The sequence below is a fragment of the Pteronotus mesoamericanus genome, unplaced genomic scaffold (assembly GCF_021234165.1).
Source record: "Pteronotus mesoamericanus isolate MK-2021 breed Mesoamerican mustached bat unplaced genomic scaffold, CSHL_Meso_final scaffold_174, whole genome shotgun sequence".
Lineage (NCBI taxonomy): Eukaryota > Metazoa > Chordata > Mammalia > Chiroptera > Mormoopidae > Pteronotus > Pteronotus mesoamericanus.
Genome location: NW_026555309.1, coordinates 41,006,282 through 41,026,309, shown reverse-complemented (window position 1 = coordinate 41,026,309; position 20,028 = coordinate 41,006,282). Strand labels below are relative to the sequence as shown.

At 45.8% G+C, this 20,028-nt stretch overlaps 1 protein-coding gene across 2 annotated transcripts in view; it reads right to left on the bottom strand.

The window, feature by feature from the left end:
• The window catches only part of EFR3A (EFR3 homolog A), a 69,833-nt gene extending 65,286 nt beyond the window's left edge, over positions 1-4,547 (bottom strand). For both annotated transcript variants that reach the window (XM_054590499.1, XM_054590498.1), the window contains exon 1: positions 4,308-4,547. Coding sequence is in view for 1 of the 2 variants with exons in the window: in XM_054590498.1 (XP_054446473.1) it covers positions 4,308-4,317 (10 nt within the window). In the remaining variant the exon portion in view is untranslated. The remainder of the gene's footprint in view (positions 1-4,307) is intronic.
• Positions 4,548-20,028: the final 15,481 nt, after the last annotated feature.

Sequence of the window (20,028 nt, the reverse complement as noted above, 5' to 3'; positions counted from 1 at the left end):
TTTCGGGGTTTCATGACTGAAACTGCCACCTAGTAAATCAGAAACTATTTCTTCCTTCTCATGGCTAAGAAAGAAGGAAACCCTGCCATGTGCAACAATATGGATGGGCCCTAAGGGCATTACGCTAAGTGAAGTAAGGCAGAGACAAATACTACATGATATAAAAAAAAGAAAAGAGAAATATTTCTTCCTCCTATTAGAATAAAATACCAATGCTAAGGAAAAAAAGCCCCCTTATTTTACTTCCCATTCAGGAACAATATAATTCACCAACCAAAGTCATTCACAGAATTTTACGATTCCACATATGACAGCAATGGCAATCAAATGCACTGTTTTTCTAAGCCATATACGTGGTCAAAACTCTTTGATCAGCTACTTCATACTCTTTTTTAAGGGCTAAAGGAAGAACCAGTTCAGGGTAATAGTTTAATGTTCATTCCAGGTTTTTGAAAGAATTTTCACGTGTGGAGACATTTCCGGTTGTTATACTTGGGGACAGGGAGGACTACTAGCTCCCAGCGGGCAGAGGCCAGAGATGCTGTTAAACATCCTACAATGCACAGGACAGGTCCCCACCTCCCAAGCAAAAAATGAGCTGGCCCAAGACATGAACAGTGTAAAGACTGAGGAACCCTGATTTATATTACGATTTGCAGGTCTCTATTTGTATTCTTGTCTCTGGCCTTGCAAATGTTACCAGGCACACCTGCTAACAATCTGATCGTGCAGTCTAAAAATTTCGTCACACTGCCTTTAGGGGGAAAAAGTTACTTTGGGTTATGGTATCCAAAGAGTAACTTCTCTGACCCAAGTTAAGATTCAATCAATCATTGACTCAACACTTACCAAGCACCTATTACATAATTAGGCACAGTGCAAAGCAGAAGTGACAGTGTTAAAGAAAACTGATAGTATCTGACGACTGCAATTCAGCTCCTGCCTGGCTCACAGCAGTGAGTTTGAAAAAACAAGTGGGACTTCGAAGTGAGACCCTTCTCGTTCCAATCCCAGCGGTGTCACTGTCATTAGACATGTGACTTCACTCCAACTTCAATCTCTCCGTTTCTGTGGTAGCTCAAATAGGGCCTCTTTTAAAGTGGGAGATAATTAAAAATAGATAAAGCACAAAGCATACTGCCTGGCACACAATCAGTACCCAATAATTAATTCAATAGCAAATTTCAAGTTTCTGTAAAATAAAGAGTAAGCTGGAAACTGCCGGCTTGCCTGTGAAATAGACAGCCACGGTACCTGTGATTGTAGCAACACGAACACAGCTTTAGCCGAGTTAACTGCAGGGCACACAAACTCGTCCAAATTCTGGCTCCCGCCTCCGGTCTCCAGCCTTATCTCCCACCACCTCCACCATCTTTAATGCAGCCCTACTACGTCCCTGTAAGTAGGGACAGATTAAAAAATGAGCTTGACAGTAAAACTAAGAGAGCATCAAGCCAAAGGTCACTGTGAGAAAGAAAATTCTTCAGCTCTAACGCTGGCTGCACACGCAGGTGCCGCAGGAGACGGGGTGGGGGCAGGGGGGGCGGGAACGATGAACACACGCAAAAGGCTCTGCAGCCAGGCACCGGTGCTCCCTGTGGTCAGGGGCTGCAAGTCCCAGATTTGTGTTCAAGTCCTGGTGCTACTGCACGTGTGACCTTAATCAGGTTACTGAAACTTGCTGAGGCTGAGTCTCCTGATATGCAAAATAAAATAAAATGAACAGATTCATAAGCTTTAACATTTCTTCCACTCAAAATTCTGATCCTGGCTTTGAAAATCTTTAAGGTCCAAATGTTTCTTAACAATTCTTTGAAGGGAGGAGGATGAAATAAAGGGTTTTAGAGAAATGATGTGTCAAATTATAGGTTCATAGGTTTAAAAAGATCATTTAGTGAAAAACGGTTGTGAAATCTGTGCTTAGTGATTGTTGAAAACACTGGGTGACAATAAGTGACAGCACCGCAGGATTGTTCCTGTGTCGCAGCAGCTTCCTGTCAGGAATCCTTCCAGGGAGTTGCTTTGTGAAAGAGTCTATAGCTCTCCAAAAGAACTGCAATTAAGCTACTATTACCATTCGTGAGATAATGCCATTGCTCAGCCTTCAAGGGTACTCCATGCTCTCTTGGATTCCACTTATCACTGAGAACATCAATATCGCAAATAAGTAACAAAATAGCAATGGTAGAATAATTCTCTGACTTGCAACAAGGGTCCCTTCCAGAATTTTAGAGTCCAAGGGACCCTAGTAATTATCCCCAGTACTTTCACTTTACAGAAAAGCATTACCTTTATTTCAGTAAACCCTTAAGGATTGACTGGTTAGGTTTGTAGAAGAGTCTCTTAACTCATTTGACATTTAAAAAAAAAAAAGGTTACCTTTTTTAGAGAGGATTTTTTTTTTCCTAAAAACATCCCTGAAGTAATAATTTTGCTATCTCTGGTTATGTGCTTAACATGCTGGAAATTTCTTCTACACATAGACTTTCTTAAAGTGCTATTGTCTACTGTACTGTCCCAGAAATTCTGGAGGTTCTGGCCTCAAGAAGAAAAGATGAGATTAACACTACAGATTGCACAGGGGACCACCAATGAGTACCACGCTTTTATGCAGTTGGGGAAGCTGTACCACAATGAACATTAACAACAATAATGATAAGAAACCAACATTTTACTTGCCTTCCAGTCCTGTCATGAAATCTGCATTCTTAACTACGCAAAATACAGCCTGGATCATCCTTACGTCATTTTGCATTGCAGATCATACATTTTAAAAGAATCGCGTCTTCTATATCCATTCTATGAACATAACTAAAAATGTGCTTAATTTTACAGGATCCTTATATTGCCATTCTACCAATAAATTCCATTTGAAGCTTTAACTTGCAGGAGTAGGTGTTTATCCCCTTCAGTTTACTTTCTTAGAAAGTAAGAGATCAGCACAGTGCTAATAGCAAATATTCACTGAATAACAAATAAATTGACAGTAATCATGATAACCCTCCAATTCAGAGGAATAAAAAGATAAACCGCTGACAAATTTACTGGACACAAAATCCAAGAACAAGAGTGCAGGACACGCAGTATTGTATAAAGAAAACAAAATCCGCCTTACACCTGTACGAGGAGTAAGAAATAATCCTTGTATCAAGATTATTTATCAAGATTTGCCACAGCATAACATAAACCTTTCCAGTATCTGGAAATAATTCCTCTTTACCCAACACTAGATAAGACGTGCATTTGAGGCTGACCTGGAAATCCAGTGTCCCATATGTCTATGAAAATGAGGACAGGAGTTGTGAATTCTAAGAAATATGCACTAATTAGAAACATACCGACAAATATTTAAAGATTCTACAGCACAGAGCAATTACTCAACAGGCCCTACTTGAAAAGACTCTCAAAGCAATTATAACGATGCTGTCTCTCCATCCAAGATCAGGATGGATCCATATGGGCCACTGAATTTAAAGTCATATTGCGATTCTCTGGGTCGTTTTAAAATGGGTCACAAATAGTAGCGTCCAGAATGTCTCCAACAGTCAGTGACTTTCAAACTTTAGGATCCCTCAGTAACACCTAGGGCACTTATTACATATGACGATTCCAGGCCTAAACTCTGAATCTTATTCAAAGTGTCTAGTAAGGAGCCCTATACCAGCATTTTTAATGACCTGCCAGGTGAATCTGAAGCAGGAGGTCCAACAGCCACCCCTCCCCCCGCCCTGCCCCCAACACACACTTTGGAGCGCCTAACCCTAACCCAGAAGAACATATACTTCAACCACCCGGACAAGTTAACAGACTGCGAGCAAGTCAAGGCTGTGAGGACTTGGGGGGCCGCCGGGAAGGACACCGGGCAGGGCCCGGACCCTCCCAGGCCGGTGCATCGCACCAGGCAAAGCCTGGTCTTCGAGGAAGTGACAAGTTGATGGTGTTGGGGCCACAGTAATTTTCATTTTTTCCATAAAGTCCCACTTTGCTACGAAGAGGGCTGGGGAAAGAGCCTGGACTTTGAAGTCCCCTAGGTCTAGATTGCTACAAGCTACGCCGCTAGTAGCCCTGCGTCCTTAACGCCCCAGGCTCAGCATCCCCGTCTGTGCCTCGGGCTCATATCACCGCCCCCCACCCCGGAAAGGCTAAGCCGAAGCGAAACTAACTCTGCAGGTCGCGGGCACTTCCTGGCTCCCCCCAGGCCCGCTCGGCTTCCCGGTCGCCCCGGGGACTACCCCCCGGACTGCGCGCCACAGGGCCGCAGCCGATCAACGCCCCCCGCCCGGCCCGACCCCCGGTCGGCCACTCACGGGTAGGCATGGTGACCCCCGAGCCGCGCTCGCCGCCGCCGCTCTGAGCTCAGCGGGGCCGCGCGGGACGCGCCGATGGCAGCATAACGCGATGGCACCGAGCCCCGGAGGACCGGACGAGGCGAAGGGCGAAGGGCGAAGGGCGGAAGGAACGGGCGCGGACCCGGCGGTTCAGGCAACGAAGGGGGCGACAGCTGCGAGCCGGCCCAGCTCCGCGCCGGACGACGCGATGGCTGTCCTCACGCCCTGACGTCATCACGTCGCCGTCGTCCAGGCCCCACCCGCTGTCGGCAGGGCTCCACCCGGGAGCGGTCACCTCCGGGCGCAGGGACTGTGCGGCGCAGAAGGACTTTAGTTGGGGCCCTTGGGGAGGGTGGCGCACGGAACATCTTCAGACTTCGTTGTATTGTCAAGCCCTAGTGATTTGTGTACTATTCATTTTCGTGAATCCTTATTCGAGGTGCATTAGCGATATTTGTTTCTTACAGTTGCACCACTTTAAGACGTTTGAAAGGGTAAACATGACTGCTTTCAGTGCATGAGTACCTGTAGGCTTTTTCTTTACGAGACTGCATTCTGTAGTCTCTGATAGCATTTTTTTTATTGTTTGTTTTTATTTTTTGAGACGTGCTGAGGTCATTTGGGGTGATGGCTGCGTTTTTGGAGAGGACAGGAAGAAATGTCACACACCCCTGCTCTACTGGGGACTTCCAGAGAGATTTTATGCCCCAGGAGTTAGTCTCCTCCAGAAAGGGCTGTCTGTCCATGTGGCTAAGCTATTTTTCTTGACTCTCCGAGTGTCAATAATTGATTTATCTAATAGTCACCCAACTAGGGGACCCTTGGAGCCCGGAGCCTGGGAGTGGGTCGCCTGCACAGAGATGTAGAGGGAAGCCACTGAGGTCCAAAACTGTTCCTCAGATCGCTTCAGGATTCTTTTGTGCTCAAAGCACTGGGGAGGCTGTTTAAAGGGATTTTTAGGTCTGAAGCTAAACCTACTGAGTCACACTTGAGGATGATTCCAATACATATTTAAATTTGAGAACCTTTGTCTTTGTGCTCACATTCCGGTTAAGGAACGATACTGTGCCACATTGAAAGAAGAAGAGAAAGAAGATAGAGAGCCAGGAAGGGCTTGGAGAGAATTCATCTTGAGATAGACTGGGAAAAAAAGCAGAATTTAAATTAGCAAAGACCTGGGAAGTTCTTAAAGAGGTTGGGGGAGGGTGGAGGGCAAGTTACAGTGAGTCAGAGAGGCTGATCAGAGGGCAGTGCCTTGCTATTGGTAAAGGCCAAACTACAAAGTACTTAGCCAACACTTACCCTACAACACAATGTTGCATATTTTTATTATCTCTGCAATCTGTACTGCTCCCAGATTTCTCCCCAAGACTTTCCCAGTATCAGGACCTGCCTCTTCTGTAGAGGCACCCTACAGAAGTTTTCCATCGGAACCCTAATTAAACTGTCCTTAAGTGTTTGCATTCCACCGCTGGACTATGTACTTTTCAGAAAATGACAAAAATCATTTTCTGTTCATATTTATGTATTTCTGCTTGGCCCACAGAGAGAGGCTAGTGCCTATTAATTTAATAACTAGATTTATTCAATGAATAGGGAAGCAGAACAAGTAAAATAGAGTTAACGACTTTACATACAAGCTGGGAATTTGTCCTTTAAGAAATCATTCCGGGTTCTTCACCTATACAGCACCATTCAATGATCAGAGACGGGGTTCTACAGAGTGGCCGGCGTAAAGTGAAGGCCTCAATCCTGATGCAGCGGGGGCGTGTTAGGTGCCTGCTCGTGGTGGTGGTGGCTGCGGACGGGGGAGAGCTGAATCTTAGTGCAGAATCTCTGAGGTTCGTTGGCTGCTCCTCGGGAGCAGAAGCGAGGCATCTGTTAGTTATGTAACTCCAAGGTTGGAATGGAGAAACCCATGGTGCTGGGAGGAGAGCAGACAATCGGAAGGAACCCTGTCTTAGGCAAGGGTTATGGAGAGAAGATGTGAGTTCCTCTTGGGCATAGTAAGCTTGAGGTGACCTCCAAGGGAGACAGGCAAGTGGCTAGACCTGGCCATACCAGGTCCAAGGTAGGCAGAGAAATCTCCAGGGGGGAGATTCCGGAGTCTTTGGCCCAGGGACAGAAGCTGAAGTCAGGATCAGAGAAAGCCAGCTCAGGGAGGGTGCGGAGCCAAGGAGACAGTCAGAGGAGATCCAGAGGGTACAGTGCCCCGGAGCCAAGGGAGCATATGACATTAGTCAAAAAGACACAAACCCCGAAGACCACAAGGAAGTGTGGCCCATACGGGTTTGGTTCTTCTTATTTTTTTTAATCCCCTTAGTCTTTTGGTTTTGTGTTGCCAGAAATAAGATCAGCAGCAGAGACTGAGGGGAAGGACAGCTGAAATGCAGGAATAATAACATCGTAATTGTTGAATCATGCATACCACGCCTGTTTTCCTAGGTTGTACACGTAGGCTATTGGTAATGCTGTTACCGTACAGATGATCTCGATCCAAATCCCCTGGATCAAGTTCTGCCTGTGTTCCCCTCCCCAAACCTTCCACTCCTCCCCTTTCTGAAAGGACTGGTTCAGCACCTCAGTTAGTAGGTGACCGAAGAGGGCCTGCCTCTCCCAGACCACTTCTTCGGTCCGCTCTTGCAAACACAGCTGCTCTGTGTCAGTGCTCCTCTCTTGAAGTTTAACTTGAACTGGTAGGAACCGAGCTTTCTCCGTCTCTGTCACTCCTCACACTGCCCAGCCCTCGTCCTTGCATATTGTGTGTGGCCACAGAGATGGGCCACCAGCTCCCTTTTCCAGAAAGGAGGCCTGCCAGAAAATATCAATTAAAATGACATTAGATCATTGGCAACATCCTATTAGAGCATTAGCTTTTAGCCCAAATTGCCTGAAACAGCTCTGCTTCCAGTTTAGCCCAGTCTTTGTTCCAGTTTCCAAGTCAGGCACTGAGATGATGCACTTTTAATTAGCACACATTTTACTGTTCAAAGAGAATTGCCAGCAAATTTACAGTTGATAGGAAATAACTGTAAGAATCTTTACTTCTCCCAAAAGCGTATTCCCAAAAGTTCACGATGCAATTTGAGGCTCTCATTGCTCAGTTTTCTTTCCCACTAAATGTATCAGTAATAAGCTCTTTTAGTTTCATTCCATTCCATTTGATTCCTGCCATTCCTTAATAGTGACTCGGGGCTTTCCAGGTCTTATGAGGCATAAAAAGCAGGCTTTGGACTTAGAAAACCCGAGTTTGAATCCTGCTTTCCCCCTCACCTGGCCGTTTGACCATCTTTAACATCTCTGAACTTAATTTTCCTTAATTTCAGGATTGAGACGCATCACCTTGTGTTGTAATGTTCGTTGAGTCTGCTCATGGCAGTAGTTCTCAAACTGGGAACTTTTGGAATCACCCAGGAAGCTTTAAAAACTACCTGGGTCCTCCTCCCAAGGTTCTAGTATCATTTGGTCTGCAGGATGGCCTGGGCTTGGACTTAGTTTAGAAGCTCCTCAGGGGTTTCTCCGTGTAGCCAAGGCCAAGCTTCGCTGCTCTACAAAGGCAGCGAAGGAAGAGGAAGCTCTGAGTACAAGTGTCATAGACCTCATTATGCCATTTCTTTTGCCAGTTAAGCTCACGGGTTTCGACATCACTGTGCTCTGAATTACAGAGTAACTTTTTTTCACTCACATGCTCACCGAAGGAGTTGGAAACACTCATTAAATTAAAAGGATAAGCCTCTAATCCAAAAGGTCATCACCCAATGCTTTACGTGCCAAGGAAGACACAGCACACGGCACGTGTTCCTTGTCATCCCCAGCAGCCAAATGCCACGGTCTTCTGTGCTTGATAAAGAGAATTGCAAATGGGTAGGGACCAGGATCCTGGGGTAAAAAGGTTATCTGTTCTTGATTAAATCAGACAAAACAGCAGGAAACTCTTCCTTAGAAACACCATCATTTTCAACAATTAGAGGAAAGTATAATTTCTCATTGTTTACCAAAGTGCTAGCTTGCTTTAGCAATTAACACGGGGAATAGCAAAGCTGTGAAAAGGAGGGGGAAGTTCTTTTAAATATAGTGGCATTCTAGTCAGCAAGGCCCTCTACCAGACCTTTACGCCACGGGGGATCAAATCTTACTTATTGCTGTATACCTTGGATATGTAAAATGTGCTTAGTAAACCTTTGAGAGAGAGAGGAAGTCAGGGCGGAAGGGAGGAAGGGGAGAGAGCAACATCAAGGGTATAAAGACGAGAAGCAAACATCGGTAAATCAAGGTATTAGAAGAAGCTCTTTGTGATAGATTAGGGAAAAAATGGCCTAGGCTCTTCCCCTGGCTGTACGCACACACTTGCACTTGACTTTGTGACTCCTCCCCAAAAAGGCACAAGCTTTCTCCACTCCTTAATCGGAGCTGGCCTTGCAACTTGCTTTGCCCAATGGGACAGGGGCCAATATTGTACACTCAGGGACCTAAGAGATGTGACAAAGCCTGGGGAGAGGCCCCAGCCATCCCAGTCCTCTCACGATAACCTGGGCAGCCGCAGCTGACCCACCAGCTTGGCACATATGCAAGAGGGAGTCCAGCCAAGGGCAGCGGAGAACCTGCCAGGCCAGCCAGGATTACCAACACGTGGCAGTCTCTGCGTGGGTAGCCCAAGAAAAGAGGACGCTGGGGACACCATAACCTGGATCAATGTACCTCTTCACCCAGATTTTGAGCTGGAGATATAAAGAAAGCCAGAAGTTGGAGCAGAAATGAACAGCCTATGTGAGGTACTATGGGAAGGTAAGGAAAGGAGGGTGTATGGAAGCTTAGAGCTGAGTAACATGCCCTGTCTTTTATTTGTACCCTCAATTCTGCTCAGCAAAGAGTCATGAACAAGAGTCTGTCAAAGAAGAAGGGGAACATCAAGGGTACAAAGGTGAGCGCTTCCAGGTCCAGCTTCCCTCTCCCTGGGAAGTCTTCCCGTCCAATGGTCGACCTCAGAGGATGCGGGATTCGCTTTTTTAAGGAAGAAAGCAATCTTTCTAGTTTATAGAAGTCGTCAGTGGGGAAAGAGACAGGTCCTTGAGTTTGGTGATAAAGAATAACCAGGAACAGTGAAGAGAGTGTCTTTAACAGAGTACATAATTTATAAATAAGAAACAAACTGAGGAGGAAAGAAATTTATAGGAAGAGATATTGAGCAGCAAAATGAAGAGGAATCCAGTCTCCCAAAGAAGAGATTAGCTGGCCAAAGGAAACCTCCATGATTTGTGAAATATGACAAGTAGAATTCCCCATTTCGTTATTAAACTTGGTTTTGAACTAATTGTCCAAAATCACAGTGAAGTTAGTACACTTTTACATGGTACCAGAAAAGGCAAGCTTGGTGGGATGTAGAATTCTGACCATAAGGGACCATCAGATGACTCGGGTAAACAAACACAGCATGACAGGAGCTGTGGAGGAAAGGAGAGAAAAAATGTCACTGATTTCTGTTCACGTGGCTGCTCATTTACCATTGGGGTAAGGAATACAATTTTACTTAATTAGGCAGATGCCAGAGTTTAGACATCTAATAAGTCAATTTTAAAATTGCCTAATTTAATTGAAAATTTTTCAAGAAAAATTTCTGCCCATTGTTATTTATTCTAATAGTCAATAAATTGCTCTTACCATAACCTGACCTGCTTTACTTGTTTTATAACTGTGCTAACACTAAAATAAAATAAAGCACATCTTCCCAATTATATCAAGTCATATTGAGTTAATAAACTTGGTGTAATCACACATAAACTAAATACAGTTTCCAAATGTTGGTATACTGGTGCTAATGGAAAATATTTTTGTGTGCATTATCAAAAATCTTTGCAGATTCCAATGATTTCAGTTGGAGAATAAAACACAATCTGTCTAATGGGAAAGATATGTTTTTTAAAAAGACCTACATGCCAATTAGAGAGAATCTGGAAAATTATGAAGAATACTAGTTATGGTTAATTCATCTCACTTTTACTCAGTATCTAAAGAAAATCATGTCATAGACTCAAGGAACTATAAAGGTCGAAAAGACAACTGAATCAATATCAAACATATTTTTCATTATTATTTGATTACTGTTGCCCTCTCTACAGACTGTAAGCTCCACCTAGGCAGGAACCTTGTCTGCATTTGCTCACTATTGTATCCATGGTATCTAATAGTGCTTAGTTCACTGTCTTTTACCCAGCAAGAGTTTAATTAATATTCATTGAGTCAAAGATATATAACAATCAGGGTTCAGAGTTTCAGTCAATGGAAGCCAACTCTGTCTGGTTTAAGCAGAAAAAGAATTTGTTAAAAGAGAAACGGTAACTTGCAGGGCGGTCAAGAAAGCCTGGGGTTTCAGCGCAGAGGTAAGAGATCTGAACGACACCCCCGGTGACACCGAACCCGCCTGAGGAAGCCCCGCTGGATGCTGCCCCCAACACTGATATAGTACTGTCACTGGCAAAGACTCACTGACTTTGGAAATTGCTGCTCTTTTCTCTGGCAACTCCGCTACTGTTGCTGCCATTGTTCCAAACACAGATCCAGTGAAGTCCTGTCTGTTTTTCTTTTCCGTCGCTACCTTCCAATTCCAAGTTTGGAGGCTGGTACGCAAGGCTGAGTCAGGTACCAAGAAGGGGTAGAAAAATAAATGGATGGAATTTTCAGGTTGCAGTGGGAGAAGGGTTTTTGTTTTTCCAGGGGTGGGCTTCCCACACGTAGGAAGGAGGTTTGGAGGCTGGGCAGCCAAAAATTCACGTTTTGGTTGCTCAGCATCCACATGTTCACTGTGTTTTCCCCACATTTGCAGTATCAAAACACACACATGCTCAACAAAAACCTCACTGAATATAATGCAAGTATCCCCCATAAAATAGAAAAATGTTTTCATCTCCTTGCCAAAGAATACAACGTGAAGTCATTTGAGTAACCAAGCCCAGCTCCAAGTCTGGGGTGTCTGGGTGTTTTTTCCATTCTTATTCTGCTTCAGTCGCAATCCCATCTCAATATTCTGTATTCTATGGAAATACATCGTGATGTTGGCCACCACTAATGCACTCATTTGTGTGATTGTTGTTAAGGCTGCGGTCGATATTTATGGATTTATGACTTCCCTACTGCCTGGTTCCCGTTGTCTTTGACTTCGGCCAGCTGCTCAGCCCTTTGAGCCTCTCTACCTGGCCCACATTTCCATTCCTGAGGAGAGGAAGTCCCTTGTGCTCTGTTTGCATGGGGCTGCTGTTATTTTCCACTAATTTGCCACGCGATTAGGCAATGATGCTCACAGGCCATCACAGGAGATCTTCAGGGACTCAGACACCGCGAGCAGCCCAGCCATGCCCAGCTGATGAGGATTCATCCTCCCAGCCAGCAGCTTAGCTCCCATTCCCCCGTTCCTTGCATGGAGGAGCCTGAAGAGGTAGGTCTCAGCTCAGCTTCCCATTTGAAGAAAATAGTGCAGTGTATGCCAAAGGAAACATTCTTCTCTCTTGGACACTAAATTATCTAAACCATCGAAGTCTAGAGCAGTGGGAATGGAATGCAATATCCTGGCTACAGAAGAAATTGCCTTCATATTATTTTCTGGCTCAGAGCATATACTATATCTTATATACATAATTGTAGTTTAGCCTTGCAAAGCAGCCCAATTAGCATCATAACTAAGTTTTCAAGAAGGCCCCCGCTGCTGTTCTAGAAGGCCAGGGGCCCTTGAGTGATGGGTTGCATGACAACATAATTTTCTTTTCACTGTAAAATGAGGTTCTTGTTCAGAGCAAAGTTGAATATAATGTTCTGATGATGAATAAGGTGTTTAGAAATCCCATGGTTCTGCTGGCAGAACCTTTGTGGGCAGGGAAAACTTATTTTCAGATTCGATAATGAATGTCCAGAAGGCACATTCCAGGAGTGGGATGGGCTCTCTTGTTGCAGGGGAGGGTAGGAAAACACATTTCTGGTATTTTTTTCTGAATTCCAGACTGGGAGTTGGAGTCTGCCTCCTGTGCGGAGAGGTCAAATGCTGGATTGGCAAAGGCTACAGATTGTTCTCTGCAGAATAAGGAATTTAAAACATGCAAAGCAGCAGAGCAATGCAGGAGGTTACACCTGGAAGGTGACACATAGATAACTTAGGACTCTCCTGCTTGCCTCAGGTCTCCCCTCCCTCCCCCAGCTCCCAGCTCTCTGCCCCCAGAGGCAGCTGTATGGACTACCTAGAGGCTGGATTCAGGGCAAGGAATAATTGTGGCCATTTTCCAAATAATCTACCTGTCAGGTTTACCCATCTAGACATCGTTGCAGCTGGGAACCTAAAACTCTCCGCTACTGAGGCAGATTGTTTTTTTACCCCATGACAGAGGCAGAGCAAACTATATGCTCTCCATAGGCAAGCTAGCAAAAGGATAGACGGAAGGGCTAGGTTGTGCGTTCCAATTCTTTTTCTCAAACTTACTGAAATGCCCTCTTGCCCTGGGGAGATGGAGTGAAGCTGGGAGAAGTGAGGAGTGTTACTGTGATGGATCTCCCTCCACTTGGGAGGAAACAACAGGTGTGGAACACAAAGGTTCCCCCTTTACCGATAACAGTCAGCCTACTTCTCTTTTGAATGAATAGGCTAAAACCACCCAGAGAATGATGTGCCATTAGTCCCATGGCTTTGTCCAGGCAAAATCCTTCCACACTTGAAAATAGAATTCAAATCTACCTCAGCAAGAGTTGACTTACGCTTTCTCTTCCAGGCAGAAAGAACAAGGGAAGAAGAGCATAGAAGTTTGGAGGTCACAGGGGAATTGTAAGTTTTTCAGAATTGCTACAATGAAGAGGGAGACCGGCACAACTGCGGCAGGGGAGGAGGTGTGTCCAGGAGCCCAAGAGCGGTCCATTCAGAAACCTCAGGGCCAGGCAGGCAGCCCGCAGGAGAAAAGGGCTGGCCAGCCAAAGGGAAGACACTGTGCCCAGAAGGGCAGCTGGTCCTCAGTTCCAGCCAACTCTTGCCATATGGAACTGTGAGGGCAGAGCGGCCAGATTTTCCTAGTTTCCCAAGAATCTGGAAGTATATCCTGTAAAATTTTTCAATTTTCAAATATGGGCCCCTCATTTCCTTTCGAATCACTGACTACACAGGCGGTGACATTCATTTGCCCCCCAGGCCATCAGGCTGAGTGCCTTGCTAGCCCAAGGGAAGTCCTCGTAAAGGATGGTCATATTTATTCTTCACAGCGCCCTGTGGGTAGGTACTGTTACTATTCCCACTTTGCAAGATGATCGTCCGAAGCTTCACAATGGTGAGGGAATTTCTCCAGCTCCTTAGGCCCCCTATATGGAAGGGAGAAGCCTCTCTAGACAACCCCTTCCTCCCCTTCCCCCGCCAAAAGCTTTTTACCCGTCCTTAAGGGTTCCACCACAGCCACCCTTACGGCCACTGTCCCAGTACCTTTTAAATTTGCTTTCACCTCTGCTATACTGTAAGCTCTGTGAGCGCGGGAATCACATGTGTATTCCCCCCACCAACAGCTCGCTAAGGACAAGATAAGCACTACCTAAGCCACTGCTGGATGAACAAGGGTTATTTTTTAGTCACAATGCATTTCGGTTCTCCTGATCTTTATGCATTATTTTCTCCAGGCTCTCTCTCTCTCTCTCTATATATATTTTTTTTCCCCATGGAATTCTCACCAACTTGGTCATCTTCCTCTTCCCCCTTTATCTTTCCGTTTCCCTCTCTTTGGCTTCTTTTTCCTCCTCCTTTTGTAGTTCTACATTTGCCGTGTCCATCCTAAAACCTGGCGCCCCAAACAGAAGACGCTGTTCCCAGTGTCACCCTGGATGTGGCAATCATCGGAGGTGGCACTGACTGAGCACTTCGCAAAGAGCCAGACGTGACACCCGGGGAGCACCTTACACTCTAGGCTCACTTACATTTTTAGGCTGCCCAGGCACCTCAGGGCTTGCACACCGACATTTTGAACATTTTGCCGTTTTGTAGTTGAAGGTGCTGGGACGGCGAATGAATTCTCCCCAACCTCAGCCTCTGATGGAACTCCTCCAAATTGCTCAAGTCCTTTTTACTCCCTGTCTTTAGGTCTCTCCCCCTGGCTCTAGGGAAAAGGGAGGGAAGACCGGGACTTCAGCACGCCTGGCCCAGATATGAAGTGCTTGCCTGGGACAGACTCTGTCATCTGGTTTTCACTTGCGGCATCTTCCTGTTCTTTTCCTCTACCTGGGTGGTCTGCTGATTCCTGCCACGCGAGGCTTTTAAAAACAAATGGGGGAAGAACAGGGGAGATTGATGCAGCCAGTCCACGTTTCCTGAGCTTCCTCTTCGAGAATTAGTCCCGTCAGAAAGCCTCCAGGTCAGCTAAGGGGAGCAGCTTTACATTTCCAAGTTCACTTTAAATGGCAACTGCAAGGCATCTACCAAGTCCTGGAAAAAAGCACGAAGACAGTGTCCAGATTGCTTTTATCTTGAAACCCGCGAATCAGCAATGTGTCAGGAGTGTGAGAAAGGCAAATCCCAAGAGTCAGCATGTATCTGCAGACACGTAACCCGGTCTTCGCCGCACGTACAGGCTGATGCTCCAGAGAAATGGAACGGCAGAGCCCTGTGGACAGCCTATTTTGTCCCTAATTACTCAGTTTTAATCTTGACAATATTCTGTGGACATTTGTGAAAGAGGTCCTCTATGGGTGACTAACAGAGAGCTTTTAATTACACCATTAACATGGGGAACAAAGTGGCACAAACCCAAAATGCTGTCAACTGAGGTGGATATAAGAGCGAAATTCCCAGGGAACCAAGGGCAGGGCTTGTGGAGAAATGGCACTGTTTTCATGCTCCCGAAACATAATTTGGTATGTGCTGGCTTTAAACTGTGGGGAAATTATCTGTGGAGTGTGTCAACAAACAGAAGCAAATGCTTTTTGGAAGCAGTTGTCAGATAAAAAAAATATTCAATTTAGTCCGACTGAAGTGAATTGCATCCAACTTGTTGTTTTATTTTCTTTAAACTCCAATCTGCCCAAAGAGCCAGTTAATCAGGCAAACATACTGGGAACTACCTTGTGCAAAAAATAACACCAGTTTCAAGAGGGTGGTTTGGAGATGGTATGGACCCCCATCTTCCAAGATACTCGCCTCATAGAAGGAGAGGAGAGATTACATGTATCTGTCAGAGTCCTTATCTGCAAGAACAAAAGTCATTTGTTTGTGTTATCTCTTGATGCCTGACAAACTACTCCCAAACTCATCCTTATCTGCAAGAACAAAAGTCATTTGTTTGTGTTATCTCTTGATGCATGACAAACTACCCAAAAACTCAGTGGCTTAGAACAGTAGTTCATTAGCTGTCATATGTTCTCTGATTGCCTGGGCTCAGCCAGGAGGCCCTGGCTTGGAGTCTGTCACATGGTGTGGCCAGATGTTGGCCATGGCAGTGGTCATCTGAAGGCTCATGGGACCAGATGTCCAGGATGGCTCACTCCCATGGCTGGAAGTTGGTGCTGTCTGTCAGCTGGGGCTGGCAACCAGGGTGCCTGCTCTTGGGAAATGTAATTCAAAATGAAATCTTCTCCCAACCCAGAAAACCTGTCCACAAAGAGAGTAGAGAAAGAAACCAGTTTCATTATTGCATGAACACTAAACCAGAACGTGACGCACTTCAGAAGCAATCCACTCCGAGACTGCATGGAAAGAAATCTCATCCTTTCCTATAGCCAAGCAGACGCAACCTATTGCACACATGTTCCCAAGATAAACAATAGCTAGTCCTCAGGTGAGGGTTACACATAGTTCATTCCGATTTTACCTGGTCGTTGGGTAATTGGGGTGACTATCTGTGTTAGTAATTGGCATCCAGCGGAATAACAAACTTCTGATATCTTTACGACAGGAGATTGTTTTGCAATGTGGACCAAGGTCAGCCTACTCCGGATAGGCTCTTAGCCTCTCAAAGAAACTCCGTGTGTGTGTGTGTGTGTGTGTGTGTGTGTGTGTGTAAGAGAGAGAGAGAGAGAGAGAGAAACAGAGCAGGCAGGAGGGGGGAGAGAGAGAGAGGTATGTTATTAATCTTGACGTTTACATTTCACAGAAATGGCTCCTTGAGAGAGACCTCCCTGGACCATAAAGTTGACAAGAGACCTATATCTAGTTTTCAAAATGGCTATATACATTTCAAAGAGAGGTACTTAAAATTATTAGTTTTCTAGTCACTTGTACCCCATGATTTCTCTCATAAGTGGGATATAAAACTGAAAGCAACAAATGAACAAACGAGACAAACAAAGACTCGTAAACACAAGACAACAGTGTGGTGGTTGCGAGAGGGGAGGCGGGGTAGGGGGCAATGATAGGGGGGCGTGGAGCGTATGGGGATGGAAGGAGATCTGACTGGGTGCTGGGCACACAATGCAAAGTCTCTTCTTTTTAGTTTGATTTGTTCTTGCGCTGCATAGCTTCTCCATGTGGCTTAAGCTTCTCACAGGGTGGCAGCCGAGTTCCGAAGAAGCAGCTTCCCTAGAGCCAGCAATCCAAGAGGCACCAGGAGAAGCTGCAAGGATTCTTAGGACTTAGCCTTGGAGGTCACACAGTATCAGTCCATCACATTCTGTCCTGAGCAAGTCACGTGGTGAGCCCAGACCCACGGGAGGGACGACAGGGGGTCAGGCTCACGGGGCAGCCGTTTTCGGAGGTCCTCTGCCGAACGACACAAGCAGGCGTGAAGAGTAAAGCAGTTGAAACAAACAGATCCCATAGAGACTCCTCAGGAAAGCCAAAGAATCAGGCTTGGGTGTGTGGACACAGAAAGGGGCCACATACTACCCTGACCAGCTCCGGGGAGGCCTGCATGGCGGGCCCTCCAAGCTCAGAGACCGAAAGTAACCGCACGGGATGGTCTGAACAGAAAGGTTCCTCACCACCAGCGGCTCACAGCAGCGAGCTGCGTCCTGGGCCTGCAACTCCCGTGACCAAGGCCAGCCTTTGCCTCTGGCGAGCCCGCCTGCTGGCTTTTGTATCTGAGGTGGCAGGGCCTTGGCCTGTCGGGGTGACCGTCCTTCCCAGGCCCCTCCGAGCACAACCACCGCCCCAGGCACCACCCACAGGGCCCTCGCTGCTGCCGGGCTCCCCGCACACCGTCTCTCCACGCTGCGAACGCCCACCGTTAACTGTCCTGCGCCCACCAACGCAGAAGGACGCGTGCCCCTCCATTCTGCCGTTTCACCCAACCCCAGAGAGTTCCCGGCTCTGCTTCTCCCCCACCCTTAGCCTCCCACCCATGGAGTTCGTGTAACCCTCTTTTCTTCTCCTCCTCTGATTCCAATGTATAAAATACGTTGCAAAGCTGCCATTCTCCGGAGCATTTTCTCAGTCGGTAGAGATTTTGCTTTCTGGCGATGGCTGTCAGTCTGGCTCCCGTAAGCCCGTAGAAATTCTCCGCAGGTTTGGCCACTGCTGACATCGACAGGAGCGACCTATTCAGAGCAGTGCCAAACGGCAGTGTGAAGCTCATCCAGCAGAACCCACTGAGCCCGAGGCAGGATGCGAGCCTCCGCGCGCCGGGACTTCCACTCCGTCACTCCCAAATCTCTCTAGAAAAACAAATCCCACGTGCGGGGGGGGCCTCCGCCCCTTGCACCCTGTTGAGCGAACGTCTTGCACTGGTGCATCTGATTGGTGGAACACAGGTCACGTGACCGAGTCTGGCTGAGACGGAGGCTTCGACTGTGAGATCCCGCCTTCTTCCTTGGGCGGGCGGAACGCGTAAGTTGTTGCCCTTGTCAGATTCCTGCAAATCAGCAACTTCAAGCTTCCTCTGCCCCCCACATCCACTGTCAGGATCACGTTCTGTCAATTCCAGTGAAAAGCGCCACCGTACTCGCGCTAATGGCAAAACTCTCTATGCCCGTGTGGATGAAACTAGTCCCGAGTAGGTGGTAGAATGTGATTCTTTGAATTACGTTTTACAATTTGCTAGTTTAGTCTCTTGGTTTAACTATTGAAAGTGAAAAGGGCTCCTTGCCACCTTGTGGGTCCACCCTGTCGATTGACTGAACGTGGGAAAGCCTCTCTTTGCTTTGGCGTCCCCATTGATGGGAAGAAGGATGCGGCTGGCATGTCCTCTGAGGTTCTTGCCCATGGCATCAGTGAGCAGCTGTTATTTTTAACACCAAAGGCTGTGGGGGAAATAAACAGTAATCTGTGCCTGAGTCCCTAGAGTCCGGACAGTCACGAGCTCTCCAATGCAGAGGTTTGGTGGATTAGTCAAGCGCTAATCCCTTTTCCTGGGGACTGGAACGGGTGGCTCTTCCATCCCACCACCGGAGCTGGTGCCCTCCTTGTGCCTTGCAATGATTCGGTGTCGTCAGAATTTCTGATTATTATAACCTCCAAAAATAGAAGCTCATTACTCTCTTCTCAATAAAATTGGGTCTGATGAAAACTTTGCAGGGAGTCTTTAGCAATGTTTATCTCCGCTTGCCATTTACTATGTTTTTCTTCTTCAATTTTTTTTGTACATAATAGAGTTTTTTTTTTCCTCCCTGCCTTTCTTAACAGGCAGCTGGGATGCATTAGGAGAGATGGTTGAAATGTTAAAAATATGTTGAAAATCCTTTATTGCCCTAATGTGCTTTCCAGAAGTTAAACAGCAAAATGTCTTACAATGATTCACTGAGAGCTGTTGAATTCACCGGGAGCATCTTCATAGAAATACAAAAGCCTAAGGACATCTTTGTCGTCAATATGTTCTCACCTTTGTGTGACTAAGAATAAGGAATAAAACTGCTACAGTGAGAATACAGCCCTACAGCATTTTTACTCTGAAGGCGATCTCAAAGGATACTCTTGAAGATGTCTCAAACCATGTGCAAAGATATTTTTAGACTGCCTACTTCTTTGTAGATATTGCTACAGTATTATTGTACTGTGAACAACAAAAATGAAACTTGACCATAGTTCAACAATGAACATCTTCAAAAATTTAGTACAAGAGTAAAGAGAATTTGCTGAGCATGTTTGGATTCAGCGATGCTTTTAAAATGTTTCTTTCTGTTCTCTACAGGGCAACTTGGTGATGGGGGTGAAATTGATGGAAAGAAGGTATCCCTATCAATTTAGTATATTCTTAGTAGTCAGATAACTTTCCAGAAAAGCATATACTGAGGATTTTAATAGATGTTCAATAATCTAGTAATTTTTCAGAAAAGCATATTACCTGAGCCTTGTGGTGGTGCCCTCTGATTCAGGCTGGTCAAATCTTTTCAGAAATGTTTAGTCTTCTTTTACATTTCTCTTTTGACAAGTGTTCATTAACCACTGATTATGTTCCAGAGTTGCAAGAGTAAAGAAAAACATGGCATCTCTACCTTCAAGGAGATCATAGTCTAGTGTGCGAGAAAGGTACTGACTAAGCATGTAAATGTATAACACAATTTCAGATACTGATGAATGCTACAGCAGAGAGAAAGAGAGAGAGAGAGAGAGAGAGAGAGAGAGAGAGAGCACACGCCTTTTGAACATTGTATCCTTGTTTGTAAAGTGAGGATTTGACTATCTACTTCAGTGAGGTAACATATGTAAAGAACCTGGACATAGCACAAGAATTAAACACACACGCACACTCAGGATACTTTAGCAGGGGGTAAACAAAATATCACATTTGTGCAATTCATTTTTTCTGGCAAGATCCAAATAGTT